Source organism: Callorhinchus milii, unplaced genomic scaffold (assembly GCF_018977255.1).
Source record: "Callorhinchus milii isolate IMCB2004 unplaced genomic scaffold, IMCB_Cmil_1.0 Scaffold5, whole genome shotgun sequence".
Lineage (NCBI taxonomy): Eukaryota > Metazoa > Chordata > Chondrichthyes > Chimaeriformes > Callorhinchidae > Callorhinchus > Callorhinchus milii.
The window spans coordinates 5,892-23,335 of record NW_024704746.1 but is presented as its reverse complement, the minus strand read 5'-3'; the positions used below and the strand labels follow the sequence as shown (position 1 = coordinate 23,335).

Sequence of the window (17,444 nt, the reverse complement as noted above, 5' to 3'; positions counted from 1 at the left end):
CTTCGTTAGGAAATGTGTGAACTACAAGTGTCAAGTTTGGGAGAGAAGCAAAATAAATTAGAATATTGGTCAATATGCAATAAAGGAAATTTTCACATTATATTTAAATTTTCTAAATAACCTTAGCACTTAGGACCTTAATATTTTTCACAGTCCTGAAGGGAACACTGAAAATGGAATAGTTAACAGATAAAGTGGAAAACTTCTCTCTTGCATTTAGTGGAGTCCTGTAGCTCAGTGGTCAGAGCCCTCGCTTTGCAAGCGAAACACCTGGGTTCAATTCCAGGCAGAGGGCGAAACCTTGGGCAAGTTTCCTTACTCCACACAGAGCATAATAATAATCCCTCCAAAACAAAACAATAATAAATTGGTCATTTTCAATCCATGACTGTTTGTGGGACATTGCTGTGCGCAATTGGCTGCCGCGTTCGCCCACAAATATACAGTCAATTCACTTTATAGTATATTCTGTGAAGCGCTTTGAGACATCAAGAAGACGTGAAAAACGCTATATCAAATTCAAGGATTATTATTATTATTATTTAAAGGTCCACCTAGTGGTTCAGATGAGCATCTGAAAGGCTATGTTTTGCGAGGTAGGTGTGTGTGTGTGTGGGAAGTTGGCGGGGTCAAGTGAATAGAAATCAAGGACTGAGTTGTATACCATGCAAGGTTAATCAGATCATGAGGAGAGGATGTTTTGTGGCCTCGATTATATTTCTGAGTGTATATTGAATTACTCCAAATGAAATAAAAATGGAAATCATACAATTATAGAATTATACAACACAGAAGGAGGCCATCCGGCTCATCGGTTCTCCCTCCCCCCTGCTCAGCAACAGGCTCTGTCACTGTTAAATGCTCCAAGATACTGTTGTTAAAAGATTGTGATGGGGTTGATTCCATAGACAGTAAATGACGGCACTTGATAACTTATGAAACAATGATTAAAGATTAAAATCATGTCTCCCTTTGGCCCGCATTGACTTATTTCCTCATTATAGCTAAACATCTGAATCAAATTATCAGCAACAACAAATTTCACCCTGGTTCCAGCGTGTAACTCAGTTACACTGCTCTTGTGGTCATCTTTGGTGCTGAAATCATGAGCTGGAACTTCTGTCATCTGCTGAGGAGAGACTGGTAGAGTATGAAGTAAATTTACCCCATCCAAAGAATACTGAAACTGAAATCAGAAGATTCATGTCTTATCTAGCCACCTGCCTTCCTTTAACATCCTGCTGAGTGCATAATTAGTAAGGATGAGAGTTGTTGGCAACATGAAGATAGCTGGTTCACAAATCCAAGATAATATTTGTGATGTCATGCACACCAAGCAAAGCGTTTTGTTACATACATGGGACGTCCTCCCAACGTGAAAGGCGCTCTATAAATGGAATCTTGTTGTTGTTGTTGATGTGCGTCTTCTCAACAAATAGGTGGTTGCAGTCAATCAGAATCATGGCAACTGGTAAAATGGCAACAGCAAAGAATGCAACAACAACAACAACAACAAGATTACATGTGTATAGCGCCTTTCACATCGGGAGGATGTGCCAAGGCGCTGGACAGTGACAGCATTTCAGACCCGAGCTGGGGGTCAGGGGGGGAAGAAGGGAGGGGAAGGGAGCGTCTCAGAAGACTTGAATGCATTGAACGAAGCATTGCTGTTTAGAATATCTGGAGACGATTGAGTGGGGATATGATCGAAGCCTTTAAGAATTTGAATGGATATGATGAAGTAAAGAAGAAAAAATATTTTCCTCTACTTGGAGAATCTGTGGCAAGGGGGCTGAGACTCAGGAACATTAGCAAAATAAGCAGGACAACAATAACAACAAATTAAATTTGTATAGTGCCTTTCATGTACCAAGGCACTGGACAGTTTCGAGCTGGTGGTTGGAATCAGGAGGGGTGGAGGACAGGGGGAAAGGAGGGTGACCGAAGGGGTCTTGAGACGGGTCTTGAAGGAGGCAAGGAAGAGGGTGAGGTGGAGGGACTGGGATGGAGTTCCAGAGGCAGACAGGCTGAAGCCCTCCCACCAATGGTGGGGCGGACGAGGTGGGGAACGCGAAACAGGCCGGAGCCCACTGAGTTGAGGGACTGGTTGGTAACGGGTTAGGAGGTCACAGAGGCAGGGAGGAGCAAGACTGTGGAGGGCTTTGAAGTTGAGGACCAGCATCTTGAGTAATGGGGAACCAGTGGAGCCAGGCAAGGATGGGGTCACGCAGCCTGGTGCAGGAGAATACACAGGCTGCAGAGTTTTGAATAATCTGCAGCCTGAAGAGGGAAGAGTTGGGGAAGCCGTCAAACAGGTAGTTTACATAGTTGAACCTGTGATGAATGCATTGATCATGATTGTGATGTCAGACCCCGGCGACAGATTTTGTGCTGAAACGTCTGATTGTGGCTGAAGAGAGGAGATATTTGCAGCAGAAACAGTGAATCTGTAGGACTTTGTTGCCTCTAACGGTTCCTCCTCCAGCCCCCGCACTGTCATGTCTGGGGTCCCCCAGGGCTCTGCCCTTGTCTCCTCTTTAATATCTACATGCTCCCCCTTGGTGACATCATCCGCAGACATGGAGTCAACTTCCACATATATGCGGATGACACCCAACTCTTATCTTTCTGCCTCCACCCTCAGGACCACTGCTGTCCTGACAGACTGTCTGTCGGACATCAAGTCCTGGATGAGGGCAAACGTCCTACAGTTGAATGTGAACAAGACTGAGGCCCTCCTGATTGGCTCACGCCAGCGCCTCAGCACCTCAGGCTCTGGTAGCATCAACCTCCATGGTTACACACTTCAACTCACCAGCAGTCAGGAACCTGGGGGTCCTGTTCAACCCTCAACTGTCATTGCTTCCCTACATCCAAGCCATGACCCGCTCTGCCTTCCCTCACCTCCGTAACATCGCCCGACTCCGCCACTACCTCACACCCCAGGCCCCTGAAACTCTGGTTCAAGCCTTCACCACCTCCAGGCTCGACTATGCAAACTCCCTGCGTGTCGGCCTTCCCAACTCCTCCCTCCACAGCTGCAGATAATCCAGACCTCTGCAGCCCGTGTCCTCTCCCGCACCAAACTCCGTGACCCCATCTCCTCCACTCTCGCCCGACTCCATTGGCTCCCTATCCTTCAGAGGATCCAGTTCAAGATCCTTGTCCTCATCTACAAAGCCCTCCATGGCCTCGCCCCTCTGACTTATCCCCCTACCAACCCACCCACTCCCTCCGCTCAGCCGGCTTCGGCCTGCTCCAAGTCCCCCGACCCACCCACCCCAGCTCAGGTCTGAAATGCTGTGCATTGCCCAGCACCTTGGGACGTCCTCCTGACGTGAAAGGCACTATATAACTGTAATCTTGTTGTTGTTGTTTGAGAAAAACACAACAATATAAGAATAGGAGGAAAACATACGAACATTAAAGGATCCTTTCATATAAAAACACAGTTGAAATCCGAATTTTGGAAGAGCAAGAATTGGTCAGGACGAGTGTAGAAGGTAGGCCTGATGTGTTGTTTTAGAGAAAGGTTTTATTTACTTTGTGGTTTCTTATCTGTAAGTCCTGTAGCTCAGTGGTTAGAGCACTCGCTGTGCAAGCGAGGTACCGGAGTTCAATTCCAGGCAGAGGGCGAAACCTTGGGCAAGTTTCCTTACTCCACACAGAGCCTAATAATAATCCGTCTAAAACAAAACAATAATAAATTGATCATTTTCAATCCATGACTGTTTGTGGATACTGCTGTGCGCAATTGGCTGCCGCGTTTGCCCACTAATATACAGTCAATTCACTTTACAGTCTATTCTGTGAAGCGCTTTGGGACATCTAGAAGACGTGATAAGGCTCTATATCAAATGCAAGGATTATTATTATTATTATTATCTGTGTGTTTTGATTTTTATTCAAAAGCCAGAGGTGTTTAAGAAGAGATTTGCTGGGAGCGGGTGTGGGGGACTCGCTTGTGTGGGGCAGCTTTGAGTTGGGCAGCTCATTATGACTTGGGACATCCTCCTGATGTGATAAGGTGCCATACAAATGTAATTTGTTGTTATTGTGGCTGTTGTTGTCAGTTTGAAATGCTACAAAAATGCAAGTACTTGTTTCTCTCTCTGTCAGACACTCACCTTACACACCCGACCTCACACACCCACCTACGCACCCGAGCTCACACACCCACCTACACACCCAATCTGAGACACTCTCCTACAAGGCTGTCCTCGCTGCTGTGTTGTGCTCAGGCCTGTGGCATCCCGGTTGCACAGGACATAGGGCTGTATGCACTACTGTGTAGTTAAAAAGGTCTGTGGCATCCCTTTTGCTCAGAACAAAGGGTTGTGCACACTGCTGTGGTATGCGCAGGCCTGTGGCGGCTCTACTGTACAGGACAAAGTACTGCTCATAGTACTGTGGTATGCACAGGCCTGTGATTGCCCTGCTGCACAGGACACAGGCCTGTCTGCATGGCGTTGGTGTGCGAAGACCTGTGGCAGTCAGCTTGCAATGGACACAGGGCTGTCTGCAATGCTATGGTATGCACAGGTCTGTGGTGGTCTTGTTTCACAGGACACAGGCTGTCCACACCGCTGTGGAGGCACGTAGGACTTGGCTGTCCTGATGAAGGGTCGTGGATCCAAAACGTTGACTTACTTTCCTTTCTCCATAGATGCTGCCTGACCTGCTGACTGTTCCCAGCGACTTCTGTTTTTGTCTTCAAGCATTCTATTCCTTTCTCCCTCATGTACCTATTTAGCTTCCCCTTAAATATATCTGTGCTATTTGCCTCCACAAATGTTCCACTTTCCCACTGCTCTCTGTGTGAAGAAATTTCTTCCAACTTCCCTATTTGATCTATTCTTGACTATTTTATGTTGATGGGCCCTGGTTTTGGTCTCCCCCACAAGTGGAAATATCTTCCTTATGTCTATTCTATCAAAACCTTTCATCATTTTAAAAACCTCTATCAGGCCACCCCTTACCCTCCTCTTTTCTGAGAAAAGAGTTCAAGTATGTTCAGCCTTTCCTGATAGGTATAACCTCTCAGTTCTGGGATCGAACGCCTTTTGGAAATCTAAATATATTACATATATAGTGTAAACATAAATATATTAAATATATAGTGGAGTCCTGTGGCTCAGTGGTTAGAGCACTCGCTTTGCAAGCGAGAGACCTGAGTTCAATTCCAGGCAGAGGGCGAAACCTCGGGCAAGTTTCCTTACTCCACACAGAGCCTAATAATAATCCCTCCAAAAACCAAAAACAATAATAAATTGGTCATTTTCAATCTACGACTGTTTGTGGGACATTGCTGTGCGCAATTGGCTGCCGCGTTTGCCCACAAATATATAGTCAATTCACTTTACAGTGTGTTCTGTGAAGCGCTTTGGGACGTCCTCCCGACGTGAAAAGCGCTATATCAAATGCAAGGATTATTATTATTATTATTATTATTATCTATCGCATTCCCCTTGTCTACTCTTTCTGTTACCTTCAAATAATTCAATGAGGTTGGTCAAGCATGACCTTTCTTTTTGGAATCTGTACTGACTATTCTTTATTATGTTTTCCATTTCTAGATGTTTTTCTATTACCTCTTTCAGTAAGGATTCCATTATCTTTCCTACCCCTGATGTTAAGCTGACAGGTCTATAGTGCCCTGGGGTTGTTCTATCTCCCTTTTTAAATATAGGTATAACATTAGCTATGCTCCAGTCCTCTGGCACTACTCCCTTTTCTATTGAGTTATTATATATGTGTAATAGTGCCTCTGCAATCTTTTCCTTTGATTCTTTTAATATATGCGGATGCAAACCATCTGGACCAGGGGTTTTATCCTCTCTGAGTTTTGTTAGTTTTTCGATTATATCTCCCCTTTGTATCTTAAATGTACTTGTATGTATTATTTTTGATCTAGTCTTCTACTGTCATGTCCACCTGATCTATGTCTGTAGAATATTTTACTATTTCTTTTTATATTTCTTGATAATTTTATTTCATAATTCCTCTTTGCCTTCCTAATTATTTTTTGGACTATTTTCCTGACCTCTTCGTATTTTTGTTGCTGTTTATGTACCTTGTGAACCCTTCTTTCCTGAGTCTCAACGTTTCTCTTATGACGGTGTCTCATTATTATTTAAGCTTTGTCTTGCTTTTTAGCAGAATATATTTCTCCTGGACTATATTGATCACTGTTTTAAATGTTTCCCACTGCTGCTCTATCGCTTTGTTGCCAATATTGTTTTCCAGTTTATTTTCCCAAGTTCCATTCTCATCCCCTCAAAATCAGCTTTTTCCCAATCTATTACCCTGGTCTTTGTCATACTAATTTCCTTCTCAATCTTTATCTTAAACCTTATTAAGTTATGATCGCTATTGCCTAGATGTTCCCCTACTCGTACTTTTACCTGCTCTGGTTCATTTCCCATTACTAAATCCAGCAGGGATTTCCCCCTTCTTGGGCCGCTTACATACTGGGTAAGAAAAGAGTCCTGTACACATTGAAGGAACTCCATTCCCTTATCCCCTTAAACCTACCTTTTCTCATCAATAAATTTGGGGGTAGTTGAAATCTCCCATGATTTTTGCTCTATGTCTTTTACTCATTTCCCTAATTTGCTTGCATATTTCTTCCTCTACCCCCATTCCACCATTAGGTGGTCTGTAGAGTACCCCTATTTGTGTGATCGATCCTTTCTTATCTTTCATCTCTATCCACACAGATTCTGTTTCTAGCTCACTGTTGGCTACGTCCCTTCTTTCTACTGCCACAATGTTATCCTTAACGAGTACAGCTACTCCACCGCTCTTTTTCCCATCTCTATCCTTTTCCCATGTCTATCCTTTCTAAATACGTTATACCCTGCAATGTTTAATTGCCAGTCCTATTCTTTCTGTAGCCACGGTTCAGTAATCCCAATTATACCTTGTTCCTCACCACAAATTATTACCTCCAGTTTTCCTGTTTTATTTCAGATGCTGTGTACATTGCTGCACAGACAGTTTAATTCATCATTATTATAAATTGTTCCTCATTTTATTTTTGACAGCCTTTTTACACTTCTGTTCTATAATTGTATTAATTCCTTGACCATTTATAATCTCCTTATTTCTTATTTTTGTCTGGCTTGAGTCACTTCCTTCTAATCCCTCCCTGGCCTTTACTAGTTTAAAGCCTTTGCTCTGTTTATCCTTTCTGCTCGGACTTGGTCCCCTTTCTTCAGGTGGAGCCCATCCTATTTATACAGCTCCATATTGCTGCCAGCGTCCCCATGAAGTGGAACCCTTCTTTCCCACACCAATCCTTTAGCCACGTGTTAACTTTCCTAATCTGTTTCTCCCTATTCCAGTTCGCACATGGCTCAGGTAATAATCCAGATTATTACCCTCGAGGTCCTGTCTTTTAACTTAACTCCTAACTCCTAAAACTCCCTCTGCAGGACCTCCTCCCTGTTTTTTCCTATGTCGTTTATCCCAATATGGACCACAACAAGTGGATCTGGCCCTTCCCTTCCAAATTCCTCTTCAGCTCCTTCAGATCTATGGAGTGCCCGTGGCGGCCTTGCTGCACATAAAACAAGCTGCACACACTGCTGTGGTATGCGCTGGGCCAGTTGCACAGGACACGGGGCTGTGCATACTGCTGTGCCTTGCGCAGGTCTGTGGTGGCCGCTTGTACAGGATTATATTATATTGTATTATATTACGGCCCGCTCTGCCTTCCCCCACCTCCGGAACATCGCCTGACTCCTCCCCTCAGGCCACTGATATCCTCATACACCCATTTGTCATCTCAACGCTTGACTATGAAAACTCCCTCCACAAGCTACAGATCATCCAGAACTCTGCAACTTGTATCCTCTCCTGCACCAGGCTCCGTGAATCCATCATCCCCACCCTCGTCCGGCTCCTCAAAATCCTCACTTTCAAGGCCCTCCATGGCCTTGCCCCCTCCTACCTCTCTTCCTCCACTCAGCAGGCTCTGGCCTGCTCCATGTCTCCTGCCCGGCCTACCCTACCATCGGCGGCTGGGCTTTCAGCCTCTCTGACCCCACTCTTTCGAACTCCATCCCACAATCCCTTCACCCTGCTGCCTCCCTTGCTTGCATCATGACCTCCTTTTCAACCGTGCCTTCAGCTACCCTCCAACCTCTCTGCCATCCCTCGTCCCAACCCTACCCCTGCCACGGTCGGTTCCTGATCCCCGACAGTTCAGCACTTTGGGATGTCCTCCCGACGTGAAGGTGCTTTACAAATGTAATTTTATTATCGTTGTTTATATTTATATCCCTGTAGTTAATGAACAGCAACTGTTTAGCACAACAACAGAACCAGCAAAATCCTTTCTCCTTTCTGTGAGAACACTGACACTGTGACGAGCTCCTGTCTCAGAGCCTCCTGTCACTCACTGAGCTGCCAAACAGTCAGACTCTGGGGAACTGCAGCACATAACATGGACAGAGGAAAATCCGCTCCTGCATGTTATACAACTGGGGTATAGTTTGCCAGTTCAAGGCGCTGATTTAATGATAGCATCAGCGGCTCTGTGTTAACAACAAAATTATATTTGTAAAGCCCTTATTGCGTCGGGATGACATCCCAAGGCGCTGGACAGACAGAGTTAAGGACCTGAGCTGAGGGTTAGGGGAGGATGGACGGCAGGTTGGGAAGCAGGAGATCAAAAGTACGGTTGAAGAGGAGGTGGGTCTTGAAGGTGGCAAGACGGAGGGACTGCGGGCTGATGTTCCAGAGGGTGGGTGCAGAGCAATGTCCCACCCGCTGATAGTGGGGCGAGCGAGGCGGGGGGTGTGAAGCAGCCCACAGCCCACTGAACAAACAGGATGGTACAGGGTTAGGAGGTCAGGGGTCGGGGGTGATGCTGGTCTTCTTGCTGCCCGCCAGCTCCAGCACCTCAGCGATCAGATACTCGAGCACCGCGGCCACATAGACCGGGGCTCCGGCCCCCACGCCATCAGCGTAGTTGCCTTTACGGAGATGTCTGTGGACGCGGCCCACGGGGAACTGCAGTCCGGCCCGGGAGGAGCGGGACTTGGCCTTGGCTCGGGCTTCACCTCCAGTCTCCCCACGTCCTGACATCTTGACTAAGATTCCGACACCAACCAGAGCGGATTCTGTGCTTAAATAGGCTCCGAGCGTCAGGCCCTTCATTTCCTGCCCAATCAGATCTCCTCGCACTGCAGCCCCAGCCCCCTGTCTCTACGTCACATCGGGCTCTCAGCCAATCACAGCACAGAGGCTGGGAGGCTGGGGATTGGTTGCCAACCCCCGGGGTCCCATTGGGGAACCGGTTATGCTAAAGAGGGATGAACGGACTGCTTTGCTGGGATTGGATGGCGATAATATATAAGAGGAGGTTCAGAACACTGCCCGACACTGTGTCGGTGGTATCAAGAGAGCAGAATGGCTGGTGAGGGCAAATCCGAGGGCAAAGCCGCTAAATCCGAGGGCAAAGGAGCGCCCAAAAAAGGCAGCAAGAAAGCGATTCGCAAACCGCAGACTGCGGGCAAGAAGCGCAGGAGGTCGAGGAAGGAGAGTTACTCCATCTACGTGTACAAGGTGATGAAGCAGGTCCACCCGGACACCGGCATCTCCTCCAAGGCCATGAGCATCATGAACTCCTTTGTGAATGACATCTTCGAGCGCATCGCGTCCGAGGCTTCCCGCCTGGCGCAGTACAACAAGCGCTCGACCATCACCTCCAGGGAGATCCAGACCGCCGTGCGCCTGCTGCTGCCCGGGGAGCTGGCCAAGCACGCCGTGTCCGAGGGCACCAAGGCCGTCACCAAGTACACCAGCTCCAAGTGAGGGCTCACAGTCACTCCATCTACACACAAAGGCTCTTTTCAGAGCCACACACCACCTCTCCGACAGAGCTGTAGCAAACGCGCCTTAAGCTGTGTGTGCAGTGCCCGTCCCCGCGGGACCACTGCCCTCTGTGGTTCCACAAGAGGGTCCCATCCGCCCTCAGCGGCGGATCCTCTCGGCCTTCAGCCCCAATGCCGTCAGCATCGTCAACGGTTTGGGAATCTTAAAGCGATTACAAACGATCCGCGTCCTTAATGTTCCCTTTTACTCGGATCGTGGAAATACTTTTGGGGCTTCTGATCGGTGGGGAAGGACTTTGTTGGGAGGAGCGTTTTGTTTAATTAAACGAAGTATGAAATCTTGATCGCGCTCCGCATTCAAACCGATTTTCAAGGATATTCAGGTGAAATAGTTGAAAAACATCAAAATCTCTCCTGGTAATGAGATCCGATTAGAAAAAGAATTAAAATGGCCATCAATCCGTGTAATGAGACGGAGGTAATATTCGCCTCTAAAGGACATTCACATTCACTCTCCTTTGTCTCCGTGAAATTGGCGCTTTCATCAATGGTCTGGAAAGGCTTCAGAGCCACCGGGTCAGCACAGGGGGCGCCACTGAGCCCCCTCCCCGGGTCAGCACAGGGGGCGCCACTGAGCCCCCTCCCCGGGTCAGCACAGGGGGCGCCACTGAGCCCCCTCCCCGGGTCAGCACAGGGGGCGCCACTGAGCCACCTCCCCGGGTCAGCACAGGGGGCGCCACTGAGCCCCCTCCCCGGGGACACCGGGGCAGCACAGGGGGCGCCACTGAGCCCCCTCCCCGGGTCAGCACAGGGGGCGCCACTGAGCCCCCCTCCCCGGGGACACTGGGGCAGCACAGGGGGCGCCAGTGAGCCCCCTCCCCGGGTCAGCACAGGGGGCGCCACTGAGCCCCCTCCCCGGGTCAGCACAGGGGGCGCCACTGAGCCCCCTCCCCGGGGACACCGGGGCGCCACTGAGCCCCCTCCCCGGAGACACCGGGGCAGCACAGGGGGCGCCACTGAGCCCCCTCCCCGGGGACACCGGGGCAGCACAGGGGACGCCCCCTGTACTGCCCCGGGGAGGGGGCTCAGTGGCGCCCCCTGTGCTGCCCCTGTGTCCCCGGGGAGGGGGGCTAAGTAGCGCCCCCTGTGCTGCCCCTGTGTCCCCGGGGAGGGGGCTCAGTGGCGCCGCCTGTGCTGCCCCGGTGTCCCCGGGGAGGGGGCTCAGTGGCGCCCCCTGTGCTGCCCCGGTGTCCCCGGGGAGGGGGCTCAGTGGCGCCCCCTGTGCTGCCCAAGTGTCCCCGGGGAGGGGGCTCAGTGGCGCCCCCTGTGCTGCACCAGTGTCCCCGTTGGTTTGGGGGGGGGGAGGGGGGCTCACTGGCGCCCCCTTTGCTGCCCCAGTGTCCCCGGGGAGGGGGGCTCACTGGCGCCCCCTGTGCTGCCCCAGTGTCCCCGGGGAGGGGGCTCAGGGGCGCCCCCTGTGCTGCCCCGGTGTCCCCGGGGAGGGGGCTCAGTGGCGCCCCCTGTGCTGCCCCGGTGTCCCCGGGGAGGGGGCTCAGTGGCGCCCCCTGTGCTGCCCCGGTGTCCCCGGGGAGGGGGCTCAGTGGCGCCCCCTGTGCTGCACCAGTGTCCCCGTTGGTTTGGGGGGGGGAGGGGGGCTCACTGGCGCCCCCTTTGCTGCCCCAGTGTCCCCGGGGAGGGGGCTCAGTGGCGCCCCCTGTGCTGCCCCAGTGTCCCCGGGGAGGGGCTCAGTGGCGCCCCCTGTGCTGCACCAGTGTCCCCGTTGGTTTGGGGGAGGGGAGGGGGGCTCACTGGCGCCCCCTGTGCTGCCCCAGTGTCCCCGGGGAGGGGGCTCAGTGGCGCCCCCTGTGCTGCACCAGTGTCCCCGTTGGTTTGGGGGGGAGGAGGGGGGCTCACTGGCGCCCCCTTTGCTGCCCCAGTGTCCCCGGGGAGGGGGCTCAGTGGCGCCCCCTGTGCTGCCCCAGTGTCCCCGGGGAGGGGGCTCAGTGGCGCCCCCTGTGCTGCACCAGTGTCCCCGTTGGTTTGGGGGAGGGGAGGGGGGCTCAGTGGCGCCCCCTGTGCTGCCCCGGTGTCCCCGGGGAGGGGGCTCACTGGCGCCCCCTGTGCTGCCCCAGTGTCCCCGGGGAGGGGGGCTCAGTGGCGCCCCCTGTGCTGCCCCGGGGAGGGGGCTCAGGGGCGCCCCCTGTGCTGCCCCGGTGTCCCCGGGGAGGGGGCTCAGTGGCGCCCCCTGTGCTGCCCCGGTGTCCCCGGGGAGGGGGCTCAGTGGCGCCCCCTGTGCTGACCCGGGGAGGGGGCTCAGTGGCGCCCCTGTGCTGACCCGGGGAGGGGGCTCAGTGGCGCCCCCTGTGCTGACCCGGGGAGGGGGCTCAGTGGCGCCCCCTGTGCTGACCCGGGGAGGGGGCTCAGTGGCGCCCCCTGTGCTGACCCGGGGAGGGGGCTCAGTGGCGCCCCCTGTGCTGACCCGGGGAGGGGGCTCAGTGGCGCCCCCTGTGCTGCCCCGGTGTCCCCGGGGAGGGGGCTCAGTGGCGCCCCCTGTGCTGACCCGGGGAGGGGGCTCAGTGGCGCCCCCTGTGCTGACCCGGGGAGGGGGCTCAGTGGCGCCCCCTGTGCTGCCCCGGTGTCCCCGGGGAGGGGGCTCAGTGGCGCCCCCTGTGCTGCCCCGGTGTCCCCGGGGAGGGGGCTCAGTGGCGCCCCCTGTGCTGACCCGGGGAGGGGGCTCAGTGGCGCCCCCTGTGCTGACCCGGTGGCTCTGAAGCCTTTCCAGACCATTGATGAAAGCGCCAATTTCACGGAGACAAAGGAGAGTGAATGTGAATGTCCTTTAGAGGCGAATATTACCTCCGTCTCATTACACGGATTGATGGCCATTTTAATTCTTTTTCTAATCGGATCTCATTACCAGGAGAGATTTTGATGTTTTTCAACTATTTCACCTGAATATCCTTGAAAATCGGTTTGAATGCGGAGCGCGATCAAGATTTCATACTTCGTTTAATTAAACAAAACGCTCCTCCCAACAAAGTCCTTCCCCACCGATCAGAAGCCCCAAAAGTATTTCCACGATCCGAGTAAAAGGGAACATTAAGGACGCGGATCGTTTGTAATCGCTTTAAGATTCCCAAACCGTTGACGATGCTGACGGCATTGGGGCTGAAGGCCGAGAGGATCCGCCGCTGAGGGCGGATGGGACCCTCTTGTGGAACCACAGAGGGCAGTGGTCCCGCGGGGACGGGCACTGCACACACAGCTTAAGGCGCGTTTGCTACAGCTCTGTCGGAGAGGTGGTGTGTGGCTCTGAAAAGAGCCTTTGTGTGTAGATGGAGTGACTGTGAGCCCTCACTTGGAGCTGGTGTACTTGGTGACGGCCTTGGTGCCCTCGGACACGGCGTGCTTGGCCAGCTCCCCGGGCAGCAGCAGGCGCACGGCGGTCTGGATCTCCCTGGAGGTGATGGTCGAGCGCTTGTTGTACTGCGCCAGGCGGGAAGCCTCGGACGCGATGCGCTCGAAGATGTCATTCACAAAGGAGTTCATGATGCTCATGGCCTTGGAGGAGATGCCGGTGTCCGGGTGGACCTGCTTCATCACCTTGTACACGTAGATGGAGTAACTCTCCTTCCTCGACCTCCTGCGCTTCTTGCCCGCAGTCTGCGGTTTGCGAATCGCTTTCTTGCTGCCTTTTTTGGGCGCTCCTTTGCCCTCGGATTTAGCGGCTTTGCCCTCGGATTTGCCCTCACCAGCCATTCTGCTCTCTTGATACCACCGACACAGTGTCGGGCAGTGTTCTGAACCTCCTCTTATATATTATCGCCATCCAATCCCAGCAAAGCAGTCCGTTCATCCCTCTTTAGCATAACCGGTTCCCCAATGGGACCCCGGGGGTTGGCAACCAATCCCCAGCCTCCCAGCCTCTGTGCTGTGATTGGCTGAGAGCCCGATGTGCTGTGGGGGCCGGGGCTGGGGCTGCAGTGCGAGGAGATCTGATTGGGCAGGAAATGAAGGGCCTGACGCTCGGAGCCTATTTAAGCACAGAATCCGCTCTGGTTGGTGTCGGAATCTTAGTCAAGATGTCAGGACGTGGGGAGACTGGAGGTGAAGCCCGGGCCCAGGCCAAGTCCCGCTCCTCCCGGGCCGGACTGCAGTTCCCCGTGGGCCGCGTCCACAGACATCTCCGTAAAGGCAACTACGCTGATGGCGTGGGGGCCGGAGCCCCGGTCTATGTGGCCGCGGTGCTCGAGTATCTGATCGCTGAGGTGCTGGAGCTGGCGGGCAGCAAGAAGACCAGCATCACCCCCGACCCCTGACCTCCTAACCCTGTACCATCCTGTTTGTTCAGTGGGCTGTGGGCTGCTTCACACCCCCCGCCTCGCTCGCCCCACTATCAGCGGGTGGGACATTGCTCTGCACCCACCCTCTGGAACATCAGCCCGCAGTCCCTCCGTCTTGCCACCTTCAAGACCCACCTCCTCTTCAACCGTACTTTTGATCTCCTGCTTCCCAACCTGCCGTCCATCCTCCCCTAACCCTCAGCTCAGGTCCTTAACTCTGTCTGTCCAGCGCCTTGGGATGTCATCCCGACGCAATAAGGGCTTTACAAATATAATTTTGTTGTTAACACAGAGCCGCTGATGCTATCATTAAATCAGCGCCTTGAACTGGCAAACTATACCCCAGTTGTATAACATGCAGGAGCGGATTTTCCTCTGTCCATGTTATGTGCTGCAGTTCCCCAGAGTCTGACTGTTTGGCAGCTCAGTGAGTGACAGGAGGCTCTGAGACAGGAGCTCGTCACAGTGTCAGTGTTCTCACAGAAAGGAGAAAGGATTTTGCTGGTTCTGTTGTTGTGCTAAACAGTTGCTGTTCATTAACTACAGGGATATAAATATAAACAACGATAATAAAATTACATTTGTAAAGCACCTTCACGTCGGGAGGACATCCCAAAGTGCTGAACTGTCGGGGATCAGGAACCGACCGTGGCAGGGGTAGGGTTGGGACGAGGGATGGCAGAGAGGTTGGAGGGTAGCTGAAGGCACGGTTGAAAAGGAGGTCATGATGCAAGCAAGGGAGGCAGCAGGGTGAAGGGATTGTGGGATGGAGTTCGAAAGAGTGGGGTCAGAGAGGCTGAAAGCCCAGCCGCCGATGGTAGGGTAGGCCGGGCAGGAGACATGGAGCAGGCCAGAGCCTGCTGAGTGGAGGAAGAGAGGTAGGAGGGGGCAAGGCCATGGAGGGCCTTGAAAGTGAGGATTTTGAGGAGCCGGACGAGGGTGGGGATGATGGATTCACGGAGCCTGGTGCAGGAGAGGATACAAGTTGCAGAGTTCTGGATGATCTGTAGCTTGTGGAGGGAGTTTTCATAGTCAAGCGTTGAGATGACAAATGGGTGTATGAGGATATCAGTGGCCTGAGGGGAGGAGTCAGGCGATGTTCCGGAGGTGGGGGAAGGCAGAGCGGGCCGTAATATAATACAATATAATATAATCCTGTACAAGCGGCCACCACAGACCTGCGCAAGGCACAGCAGTATGCACAGCCCCGTGTCCTGTGCAACTGGCCCAGCGCATACCACAGCAGTGTGTGCAGCTTGTTTTATGTGCAGCAAGGCCGCCACGGGCACTCCATAGATCTGAAGGAGCTGAAGAGGAATTTGGAAGGGAAGGGCCAGATCCACTTGTTGTGGTCCATATTGGGATAAACGACATAGGAAAAAACAGGGAGGAGGTCCTGCAGAGGGAGTTTTAGGAGTTAGGAGTTAAGTTAAAAGACAGGACCTCGAGGGTAATAATCTGGATTATTACCTGAGCCATGTGCGAACTGGAATAGGGAGAAACAGATTAGGAAAGTTAACACGTGGCTAAAGGATTGGTGTGGGAAAGAAGGGTTCCACTTCATGGGGACGCTGGCAGCAATATGGAGCTGTATAAATAGGATGGGCTCCACCTGAAGAAAGGGGACCAAGTCCGAGCAGAAAGGATAAACAGAGCAAAGGCTTTAAACTAGTAAAGGCCAGGGAGGGATTAGAAGGAAGTGACTCAAGCCAGACAAAAATAAGAAATAAGGAGATTATAAATGGTCAAGGAATTAATACAATTATAGAACAGAAGTGTAAAAAGGCTGTCAAAAATAAAATGAGGAACAATTTATAATAATGATGAATTAAACTGTCTGTGCAGCAATGTACACAGCATCTGAAATAAAACAGGAAAACTGGAGGTAATAATTTGTGGTGAGGAACAAGGTATAATTGGGATTACTGAACCGTGGCTACAGAAAGAATAGGACTGGCAATTAAACATTGCAGGGTATAACGTATTTAGAAAGGATAGACATGGGAAAAGGATAGAGATGGGAAAAAGAGCGGTGGAGTAGCTGTACTCGTTAAGGATAACATTGTGGCAGTAGAAAGAAGGGACGTAGCCAACAGTGAGCTAGAAACAGAATCTGTGTGGATAGAGATGAAAGATAAGAAAGGATCGATCACACAAATAGGGGTACTCTACAGACCACCTAATGGTGGAATGGGGGTAGAGGAAGAAATATGCAAGCAAATTAGGGAAATGAGTAAAAGACATAGAGCAAAAATCATGGGAGATTTCAACTACCCCCAAATTTATTGATGAGAAAAGGTAGGTTTAAGGGGATAAGGGAATGGAGTTCCTTCAATGTGTACAGGACTCTTTTCTTACCCAGTATGTAAGCGGCCCAAGAAGGGGGAAATCCCTGCTGGATTTAGTAATGGGAAATGAACCAGAGCAGGTAAAAGTACGAGTAGGGGAACATCTAGGCAATAGCGATCATAACTTAATAAGGTTTAAGATAAAGATTGAGAAGGAAATTAGTATGACAAAGACCAGGGTAATAGATTGGGAAAAAGCTGATTTTGAGGGGATGAGAATGGAACTTGGGAAAATAAACTGGAAAACAATATTGGCAACAAAGCGATAGAGCAGCAGTGGGAAACATTTAAAACAGTGATCAATATAGTCCAGGAGAAATATATTCTGCTAAAAAGCAAGACAAAGCTTAAATAATAATGAGACACCGTCATAAGAGAAACGTTGAGACTCAGGAAAGAAGGGTTCACAAGGTACATAAACAGCAACAAAAATACGAAGAGGTCAGGAAAATAGTCCAAAAAATAATTAGGAAGGCAAAGAGGAATTATGAAATAAAATTATCAAGAAATATAAAAAGAAATAGTAAAATATTCTACAGACATAGATCAGGTGGACATGACAGTAGAAGACTAGATCAAAAATAATACATACAAGTACATTTAAGATACAAAGGGGAGATATAATCGAAAAACTAACAAAACTCAGAGAGGATAAAACCCCTGGTCCAGATGGTTTGCATCCGCATATATTAAAAGAATCAAAGGAAAAGATTGCAGAGGCACTATTACACATATATAATAACTCAATAGAAAAGGGAGTAGTGCCAGAGGACTGGAGCATAGCTAATGTTATACCTATATTTAAAAAGGGAGATAGAACAACCCCAGGGCACTATAGACCTGTCAGCTTAACATCAGGGGTAGGAAAGATAATGGAATCCTTACTGAAAGAGGTAATAGAAAAACATCTA

The 17,444-nt window shown here is 51.1% G+C and overlaps 4 protein-coding genes across 4 annotated transcripts; 2 read left to right on the top strand and 2 right to left on the bottom strand.

The window, feature by feature from the left end:
- Nucleotides 1–8,856: 8,856 nt before the first annotated feature.
- On the bottom strand, nt 8,857–9,093 carry LOC103172251 (histone H2A-like). Its single transcript, XM_007885047.2, has one exon. The coding sequence runs from the start codon at nt 9,091–9,093 to the stop codon at nt 8,857–8,859; it is 237 nt and encodes a 78-aa protein (XP_007883238.2).
- A 324-nt stretch (nt 9,094–9,417) lies between these two features.
- On the top strand, nt 9,418–9,874 carry LOC121849235 (late histone H2B.L4-like). The gene has a single exon (XM_042335843.1). It carries the CDS (start codon nt 9,418–9,420, stop codon nt 9,820–9,822), a length of 405 nt encoding a protein of 134 aa, XP_042191777.1. The 3' UTR covers nt 9,823–9,874.
- A 3,275-nt stretch (nt 9,875–13,149) lies between these two features.
- LOC121849167 (late histone H2B.L4-like) lies at nt 13,150–13,601 on the bottom strand. Its single transcript, XM_042334922.1, has one exon. It carries the CDS (start codon nt 13,599–13,601, stop codon nt 13,197–13,199), a length of 405 nt encoding a protein of 134 aa, XP_042190856.1. The 3' UTR covers nt 13,150–13,196.
- A 323-nt stretch (nt 13,602–13,924) lies between these two features.
- Nucleotides 13,925–14,161, top strand: LOC103172283 (histone H2A-like). The gene has a single exon (XM_007885077.1). The coding sequence runs from the start codon at nt 13,925–13,927 to the stop codon at nt 14,159–14,161; it is 237 nt and encodes a 78-aa protein (XP_007883268.1).
- The last annotated feature ends 3,283 nt before the right edge of the window (nt 14,162–17,444 follow it).

Coding starts and splice junctions, on each gene's coding strand:
- LOC103172251 (XM_007885047.2), bottom strand. CDS start 9,093: ATGTCAGGACGTGGGGAGACTGGAGGTGAAGCCCGAGCCAAGGCCAAG.
- LOC121849235 (XM_042335843.1), top strand. CDS start 9,418: ATGGCTGGTGAGGGCAAATCCGAGGGCAAAGCCGCTAAATCCGAGGGC.
- LOC121849167 (XM_042334922.1), bottom strand. CDS start 13,601: ATGGCTGGTGAGGGCAAATCCGAGGGCAAAGCCGCTAAATCCGAGGGC.
- LOC103172283 (XM_007885077.1), top strand. CDS start 13,925: ATGTCAGGACGTGGGGAGACTGGAGGTGAAGCCCGGGCCCAGGCCAAG.